Source organism: Hemitrygon akajei, chromosome 7, assembly GCF_048418815.1.
Source record: "Hemitrygon akajei chromosome 7, sHemAka1.3, whole genome shotgun sequence".
NCBI classification, from domain to species: domain Eukaryota; kingdom Metazoa; phylum Chordata; class Chondrichthyes; order Myliobatiformes; family Dasyatidae; genus Hemitrygon; species Hemitrygon akajei.
Genome location: NC_133130.1, coordinates 84,890,778 through 84,900,593, shown reverse-complemented (window position 1 = coordinate 84,900,593; position 9,816 = coordinate 84,890,778). Strand labels below are relative to the sequence as shown.

At 39.0% G+C, this 9,816-nt stretch overlaps 1 protein-coding gene across 3 annotated transcripts in view; it reads left to right on the top strand.

Annotated features, from left to right (window-relative positions):
• Positions 1–11: 11 nt before the first annotated feature.
• mcm8 (minichromosome maintenance 8 homologous recombination repair factor) overlaps positions 12–9,816 on the top strand; it is a 31,051-nt gene continuing 21,246 nt past the window's right edge. For all 3 annotated transcript variants that reach the window (XM_073051337.1, XM_073051336.1, XM_073051335.1), the window contains exons 1-4: positions 12–219; positions 5,964–6,056; positions 7,318–7,400; positions 8,181–8,330. In XM_073051337.1, coding sequence (XP_072907438.1) covers positions 114–219; positions 5,964–6,056; positions 7,318–7,400; positions 8,181–8,330 — 432 coding nt within the window. In that variant the 5' untranslated portion in view covers positions 12–113. The remainder of the gene's footprint in view (positions 220–5,963; positions 6,057–7,317; positions 7,401–8,180; positions 8,331–9,816) is intronic.

Sequence of the window (9,816 nt, the reverse complement as noted above, 5' to 3'; positions counted from 1 at the left end):
TGCCGCAGCGCGCGGGGCGGGGCGGGGCCGGGCCGCCGATTTGAACCGCGCTTCTGGTGCCCGGCCGTGGGACTCCCTCTCCCGCTCGGTCTGAGGTGAAGTGCGGAAGGAAAATGTCAGCCGGGTGGAGAGGCGGCAGAGGGGCTGGTAGAGAAACGTGGAGGGGGAGGCCGTGGCGAGGAAGAGGAAATTGGGACAGATCCAGGCGAGGTGATGGAAGTAAGTCCGATGAAAGTCTAAACATGAATGGCAGGAGCTGCACATCTGAAAACAAAATATATTAAAGGCAGAAAATGCTGGAAACATGCATCAAATTGTGCAGCATGTATGGAGAGAGAAATATAGTGAACGGCTATTCCCAATTAGCCTGTGGGATGCCACCTTTCATCAGTTGTCCTCTGCCCCACTAAGACACCTTGTGCCCACTCAACCTTGTTGCATTTCATTCCATCGTTGGATATTTGATCGTACCAGTGAACAGAATTGTAGAATTAAGGAATTCAAAGAATTCATATCAATTCATTGTAAGGCTATCCAATCAATGCCACCTCATTGCTATTTCTTAATGACTTTGCAAAGTATTTCACTTTATATATATATTTTAACTGAAGATGAAGTCCGCATGCATTTTGTTACAGTACTTTTTATAGTTAGCCATTTGTTTTGAACTTTCCCTAAGCATCAATTCATCAAAACCTTTTCAGTCCTGGTTATTAGCACACCACTTTTTTGCACTGTTTTGACTTTCTGAATTGAATTGACTTTATTACTCACATCCTTCACATACCTGAGTAAAAATATTTACGTTAAGTCTCTGTCTTAATGTGCAATTTATAATAACTTGTAATGAATAGACTGTACAACAGGACAGTCAATATAGCACAGAAATACAATATTATCAGCATGAATTAATCAGTCTGATGGGCTGGTGGAAAAAGCTGTCCCAGAGCTTGTTAGGCTGTGGTACTGTTTCCCGGATGGTAGCAGCTAGAACAGTTTGTAGTTGGGGTGACTCGGGTCTCCACCTGTCTCTGTAAATGTCCTGAATAGTGGAGAGTTGACATCTATCGATGCGCTGGGCTGTCCACACCACTCTGCAGAATCCTGCGTTTAAGGGAAGTACGGTTCCCATACCAGGCAGTGATGCAGCCAGGCAGGATGCTCTCAATTGTGCACCTGTAGAGAGTTCTTAGGATTTGGGGGCCCATACCAAACTTCCTCAACCATCTGAGGTGAAAGAGGGGCTGTTGTGCTTTTTTCACCACACAGCTGGTATGTACTGACCACGTGAGGTCCTCGGTGATGTGTATGCCATGGAACTTAAAGCTGTCACCCTCTCAACCCCAGATCCATTAATGTCAATAGGGGTTAGCCTGTCTCCGTTCCTCCTGTAGTCCACAACCAGCTGTCAGGGTGATGACTTCTGCGGTATTTACAATATAAGATTCTAATCTTTCTGCATTATTTTACCTTCCCTATAACTGCTTGCAAAATTAGCCCTCCCAGTTTCCTTTTGTGTCTTGTACAGTACATCAACCTTGAATCACTTTGATTTCATTTGCTGCTATTCAATACTAACACTGCTATTTCTTGTTTACTTGTTCTCAAAGGATCCATTTTTAAATTTTTCTTTTGTCATTTTTCTGCTCTAGTATTCACTTCCCCTACTCCCATGAAGTGAGGAAAAATCTTTGTTAATTGTAATGTAGGTTATTATCATTGAGTAATGATAACTTATATTATGAGTAATCTAATTTTTAGTTTTATTTCTATTGTCGGCACAAATGTATGCCAGGACCTTATTAACTTTGTGACTGAAATGCACAGAAAACACTGGGTACATACATTCCAGTTAATGTTTTACGTTGATATTTCATCAAACTAATAGAAGTTGGAGAATGAAAAGCTTTCAAGGTTGCTACAAAAAGTTGGAAGATGGTCATTTGGAAAGGTCTGTAATTGAATAAAGGATGGGGGTAGTTACATGACAATCATGGATTTTATATCAATTTATGATGGCCATAGAACATTTCATAGTTAATATTGCTAATTAGAACAATAACTAATGGTCTAATCAAGAACTTGATGGTGGAGCATGGCAACAGGGTGATGATAACATAAATGAGGAAAAAATAGCCGTTTCTTCATATTCTCTTCACTTATCTGGAAATATGGTAGGGGGAAACTGCTTAAATTGATTATCATGTAAAGAAAATTAACTTAAATTAAAATGAAATGTATAAACTTTTCTTTCAGGATTAATGATTTTTGACAATTAGCTCATAACCTCATTTGCACAGAAATACTAAGAGAAGCAGGTACAGTAAGAATTAGAGTGTATCAAAACATTAAATGCAAGTGTAATTCCCACATAGCAAAGGGTAGTGAACTTTAAAACCTACACACAAAAAGCTGGAGGTAAATCAGGTAGCTGAGGGCAAAACACAGTCGATGTTTCGGGCCAAAACCTTTCATTAGGGCTCTGATCTCAGCCTGAAACATCAGTTGTCTGTTCTGTAGATTCTGTCTGACTTGCTGAGTTCCTGTAACATTTTGCCTGTTTTGCTCAAAGTTTCCAGCATCTGCAGAATCTCTTGTGTTAGTTAATTTTCAGTTTTACTTTATTGCCAAGTGAAAACAGAGTCAAGTTACATTGGAGGATCTGTATCAAACTTGGCAGGAAGTGTCTTGCAAAATCCTAGTCTTGCATTTGAAAACTAGTTGATTTATTAAGATTTTTTTGGGGAGGGAGAACAAGTGCTCTCATTAAAACTTAAATAGTGCCTTGAAGACCATAAAGGAGCTCAATAATTGAATTGAATTCACTTTATTTCTTATATCCTTCGCATACATGAGGAGTAAAAATCTTTACATTATGTCTCCGTCTAAATGTGCAATCATAGTAATTTATAATAAATAGAACAGTCAATGTAACTTAGAAATACACTCAAATCAGCGTGAGTTAATCAATCTGATGGTCTGGTGGAAGAAGCTGACGCGGAGCCTGTTGGTCCTGGCTTTTATGCTGCAATACCTTTGCCCTGATGGTAGCAGCTGGAACAGTTTGCGGTTGGGGTGGCTCGGGTCCCCAATGATCCCTCGGGACCATTTTTCACACCTGTCATTGTAAATGTCCTGAATCATGGGAAGTTCACAACTACAGATGAGCTGGGCTGTCTGCACCACTGTCTGCAGAATCCTGCGATTAAGGGAGGTACAGTTCCCATACCAGGCAGTGATGCAGCCAGTCAGGATTATCTCAATTATGCCCCTGTAGAAAGTTGTTTTAAGTTCACTTTTCTTTCTTTGCAAAACCACCATAAGACATAGGAACAGAATTAGGCCATTTGACCCATCAAGTCTTCTCTGCCATTCAATCATAGCTGATCCTCTTTCTCCCCTCCTCAGCCTCACTCCCCAGCCTTCTCCCTGTAACCTTTGATGCTGTGTCCAATCAAGAACCTACGTATCAAGCTCTGCCTTAAATGCACCCAACGACCTGGCCTCCATAGCTGTCTGGAGTAATAAATTCAACAAATTCACCACCATCTGGCTAAAGAAATTTCTATGCATCTCTGTTTTAAATGGACACCGGTCTATCCTGAGGTTGTGCCCTCTCATCCTAGACTCCTCCACCATGGGAAACATCCTTTCCACATCTAATCTGTCTAGGCCTTTCAACATTTGAAAGGTTTCAATGAGATCCCCGCCTCATCGTTCTAAATTCCAGCGAGTACAACCCAGAGTTATCAAACGGTCCTTGTATGATAACCCTTTCATTCAGGGAATCATCCTTGTGAACCTCCTCTGAACCCCCTCCAATGCCAGCACATCTCTTCTTAGATGAGCAGCCCAACTACATGTAATATTTGCACTGAATTGAAAGGATTTGTTTTAAGGAAAAAATATCAATGAGTGTCTTTATATAACAAAAGCTACAGTTATTGAAGCAACAAGGCCTACAAAAACAGACATTCTATATCTAGATTCAATAACTAATGGTCTATCTAAGTTTCACAACCCCATCTTGAAAATAAAAAGAAACTGTGTTTCATAAGAACAACAGGTTTCCCCCTATAGTTCATTCGCAATCTAATTTAGAAGACTCTATCCAGGGGCAAATTTGTACCATTGAGCCTTTTCCACCAAGACTTAAAGATATTCAAGTTGTGCATATTTCAGAGTACGCAAAGGAACAAAATATATCATGTTCAGGTGAATTAGACACTTTTTCCCAGAAGAAAAAAAGTGTTTAATCCCATCTGAATCTGATTTAATTAACTTGCTGTGTTTGGAAGCCATTTATTTACATTTGCTAGCAAATTTCATATACTGTTTATGTTCCAAGACCTTGACCTGAATATCTCTTTGTGCAATTGGATTCTCAATTTATTAACTTGCAGACGCCAGTCAGTTCGGATTGGCAACAGCATTTCCTCCGCAATTTCCGTCAGCGCAGGTGCACCTCAAGGCTGTGTGCTTAGCCTCTGCTCTACTCGCTTTAGACTGACTGTGTGGCTAAGCTCAGGTGCCATATTCAGGATTGCAGACTACACCACTGCTGTAGGCTGAATCAAAGGTGGTAGCCAATCAGCATATAGGAGGGAAATTGAAAATCTGGCTGAGTGATGCCAGAACAACCTCTTACTCACTGTCAGCAGGACCGAGGAGCTGATTATTGACATCAAGGGAAGGAAACCAGAGGTCCATGAGCCAGTCATCATCAGAGGTGAAGAAGGTCAGCAACATTAAATTCCTCAGTGCTATTATTTCAGAGAACCTGTAAGTGCAATTACAAAGAAAGCACAGCAGCACCTCCTCTTAGGAGTTTCCAGGAAAGCAGCATCCATCATTAGGGACCCCACCACCCAGAACATGCCTTTTCTCACTGTTGCCATCAAACAAACCATACAGGAGCCTCAGGGCTCAAGGCTGATTTATACTTGTGCGTACGGGCTACGCCGCAGCCTACACCGTAGCCCTGATTTTCACTTCTGTGTCGCTCTACGCCGTAGCGAGCATGCGTTGATGTGCGCCAAAACGCTAGTTGGAGGTGGGGTTTCTATGCCACTGTGTTGAGTTTCTTCGTGAGAGACATGGATGAGGAAATACATTTCAAACATTTTCACATGTTGGCAGGTAGATTTGACGATTTGGTTCATCTATTTCGCATTGGTGTACAGACGTCGTGAAGAAGAAGCAACCGGAAATGCGTAGTAGGAAATGCAGTGCTACCAAGTGGACTAATCACAGTTGTTGCGGTCTGCGTCGCCGCGACGCGTGAGTTACTTTTCTGGGGAGGTGCACGTTACCCTATAGCGTAGGGTACGTGGTACCTATGGCGTAGATGCGACATACAAGTATAAATCAGCCTTCACTCCACCAAGTTTGGAAACTCATCCATCTGGCTCTTGAGCCAAAGTGGATAACCTTATTTAACTTCACGTGCCCCATCATTGAAATGTTCCCACAATCAATGGACTCATATTCAAGGACTCTTCATCTCATGTTCTCTTATCATGACTCTTCATCTCATTTATTTCTTATTTATTTATGATTATCATTTCTTTCGTTTTGTATTTGCACACTTTGTTGTCTTCTGCATTCTGGTTGAATGCCTAAGTTGAGTGGTCTTTCATTGATTCTGTTATGGTTATTATGCTAATTGAGAACGGCCACAAGAAAATAAATCTCAGGGTTGGTTATGGTGACATATAAGTACTTTAAACTTTGAATGGTAACCAAAACTGAAACCATGTTTAGCCATGTAAGCTGATTTTGTGTTTCTAACACTTGTTTGCATAAAGCTAAATATTTTGCAGCATATTTATCCATTATTATCTATGAATAATCCAATTATAGTCATTTGTTCCAAGATTCACAGATTAATTAGTTGAAAATGTTAAAAATTGTTTTTAATGTTGCAAACAATTCTGATGAATGAAAATCCTCATTTATTTTAGGTATTCAACAGCCAAAGCTTCATCCCCGTCTAATTCAAGGAACTTTGAATGAATTTATACCCTATAAGGGTTGGAAGCTTTACTTTTCAGAAGGTAAAACTTTCAAAAGAAATTATGTTGAACATAATTGCAATTGTCTGTATGAAAGCTTTAGCATTTTCCTTTAATTTTTAACAAATATAGAGAATATTTGTGTATCTGTCATCAGTCACAAGTTTGTGTGACGGCCCCTTGAGTTAGCTTTGCCATTCAATGAGATAGGCTATTCTGGTTGAGTGCCTCAGCCCTTTTCAGTCAATGCCATTCAACAAAATTATGGCTATTCTGTTTGTAACTTCAGCTGCACATTTCCACCTACTTGTGATAATTTTTGGAAATTTCAATGCTTATATCCACTCTTACAATTAGTGATAAAGGACCTGTGAAGAACTTGAACTGACAAATGATGGTAAAATTGGTGTTGCAAATACCAGATTATGATTTCCTTCAATAGAAAAAAGCAGGAACCACATACCTGATTTTCGACAAACAGTCCACCAATGTTTTGGGCCTAGACGATTTTGATAACTTATTTTAACTAAATATTTAACTAGGTAGTTACATCAATATTATGGGTGTTTTTATGGATGTAAAAACTGGTGGTAGACAAGCTAAGCACATAAGAAACTAGTAGACATAGGAACAGAATCATGTCATTCGACTGATCAGGTCTGCTCTTCTATTCCAACATGGCTGATTTATTGTCCCCATCTCATCCCTATTCTACTGCCTTCTCCCCATAACTTTTGACATCCATCCCAAGAACCAATCAACCGCTTTAAACATACCCAGTGAATTGGCCTCCACAGCCATCTGTGGCAGTGAATTCCATCTGGCTGAAGAAGTTCCTCCTCATCTCTATTCTAAAGGGACGGCCTTTTATTCTGTGGCTGTGCCCTCTGGTACTAGACTCCCCCACTGTAGGAAATATCCTCTCCACATCCACTCTACCCAGGCTTTTCACTATTCAGTAGATTTCAAAGAGATAAACTGGTTGCCACTTTCAAGTTAGCATTTCCTTTTAGCAAAAGAGCTCTGCTCAACTGATAAACTGCAAATCTTTTATTAAAGTAATATAATTGTAAGTGCCTAATTAAAACAAATGGGAGCAAGAATTCAAGAAGAAAATAAACTTTGTACAGAACATTGTGAAATATAAGGAACCTGGGTATCCCTTTCAATGTTTGAAGTTGATTGACGAATTTATTCATTTTATTGCGAACCTTTATTTGAGATTCCCAGAAAGGCTAATATATTTAAATTGTTGCATTCATAAAGCAAATGATATAATTTGATTTTCAACTTTCTTTTAAAGCTTATTCTGCAAGCTCCCCCTTTGTACAAAAGATTAAAGCTTTTGAAAAGTTCTTCACAAATCATATTGATTTGTATGATAAGGTAAGAATACTTTTATGTACTTTTGAGCCTCAGTGTTTATTTTTGTGGCTAGGCCTTTCATAGTAAGTACTTGACTTACAAAATAGGTAATAAAGAGGTACTAGTTTAGTGTTTTTAAAGCATCAGTGTTTATTAGAAACTTTCTTGAGTTTATTTTAAAGGTAAGATAATGTAGATTAGCTGTATTTGACAAATACATTGAAACATATAGTGAAATGCATCAATTGCATTAATGACCAACACAATCCAAGGATATACTGGGGTAGCCCACAAGTGCTGCCATTCTTCAGGCATCAATATGGCATGCCCGCAATTTAGTAATCCCTAACCCTAACCTGTATGTCAGTTTTTTTTAAATGTGAGAGGAAACTGGAACACCTGGATGAAACCCAGGCAGTTACAGGGAGAACTTACAGACTCCTTACAGATAACAGTGGGAATTGAACCCAGATCAGTGATCACTGGCAGTGTAAAGCATTGCACTACACTCGTGAATTTATATATTTGATTGCATTGGAAACATGTATAACAGAGTCTTATGATATTTGTGTTTTTTTTAACATCAGAAGTACACATTCACTCTTTGAGAGAATTCTTAGTCAAGCTTTCCAAAATGCTGCAATAGTCAATGCAAATTATGATATGCAGTACTCATATACTGCATTACAGTGTTATTAAAATGGAAGTAAATTTACTTCACTGTTCAATAATAGTGCAATTAGCAATAGGGGAAGTAAAAAATGAAATTAATTTGAAAATATAAAATATTTCTCTTCAAAGGATGAAATAGAAAGAAAAGGAAGCATCCTGGTTGACTTTAAGGAGCTTGTGAATGATAAGGATCTAAGTGTTCTCATGCCTGATTTGCCCACTGAATTGAGGGATATGCCAGAAAAATTGTTAGATTGCCTGGGTTTGGCAGTTCATCAGGTAAAGTATCTTGTAACTCTTTGCATAGTCACTTAGTTAATTGTCCGTGCTGAGCCACAAATGATATACATTATTTTACAAGAACAAATGGATACTTTTTTTTTGGTTAGTTCTTTTAAAACTAAAGGTAAAAGGGCATTCTCTGTTTTACAAAAATTCTACTGTTGTGAAAATCCTAGTCTTAAATCTCAATGTATCTTTTAAAAGTAAACTACTCTATAAACTACTCTATAGTGGGATGGGAACCAGAGTGCCAGAACATATAGTGGAGAAGTTGTGGAGAAAGACTTCAGACAAAGTCATGAATCAGAAGATTGAGCATGGTGCAACTAATATTCTAAACTGTATGTATTTCAATGCAAGAAGTATTGTAGGAAAGGCAGATGAGTTCAGGGCATGGATTAACACATGGAATTAATATTTTGTAGTCACTAGTGAGATTTTGTTGCAGAAGGGGCAAGACGAGCAGTCAATATTCCGGGGTTCTGTTGATTTAGATCGACAGAGCGGGAGGGATGGGGGGGGGGGTGGTTGCTGGTCAGGGAAAATGTTATGGCAGTGCTCAGTCAGGACAGATTGAAGTGAGGCTTTATGTGTAGAACTAAGGAATATGAAAGGTATGACCACATTAATTAGATTATATTATAGTCCACCCAACAGTCCTAGGGATTTAGAAAAAGAATATTATCGCAGACTGTTGCAAGAAACAAAAGGTTGTTAACCACCCACAGGGACTCAGATACTGTAAAAGAACTAGATGGGACAGAGTTTGTCAAATGTGAAAAGGCGTCTAGTGATTTCCCGGTGTATTTAAAACTTTTGTCGGGCTTTCAGCCAGATGCAGGTATCAATTTTAACCGACGATTCGATGACGAACTCTGAAGGTGGTAGAGTTTGTCATTGAAACATTGATTAAAATCAACATCAGTAGGACTCTGAGCAGTGTGGTAGAACAAAGGGATCTGGGAATGCAGGACCATATTTGTTGAAAGTGATGTCACAGGTAGATAGGGTTGTAAAGAAAGCTTTTGGCTCATTGGCCTTCATAAACTAAAGTAGTGAGTACAGGAAATCGGATGTTATGTTGAAGTTGTATAAGATGTCGATGTGGCCTAATTTGGAGTATTATGTACAGTTTTGGTTACCTACCTACAGGGAAGATGTAAATAAGGTGGAAAGGGTATAGAGAAAATTTACAAGGATATTGCTGGCTCAGCAGACCTGAGTTATAAGGGAAGATTAAATAGTTTAGGACTTTATTCCTTAGAATGTAGAAAATTGATCAGAGATTTGATGGAGATACACAAAATTATGAGGGTCTAGATCGGGCAAATGCAAGCAAGCTTTTTCCACTAAGTTTGGAAGGGATTACAACTAGACGCCATTGGTTAAGGGTGAAAGGTGAAAACTTTAAGAAGAACATGAGGTGAGATTTCTTCACTCAGAGAATTGTGAGAGTGTTGAATGAGCTGCCAGCGCAAGTGGT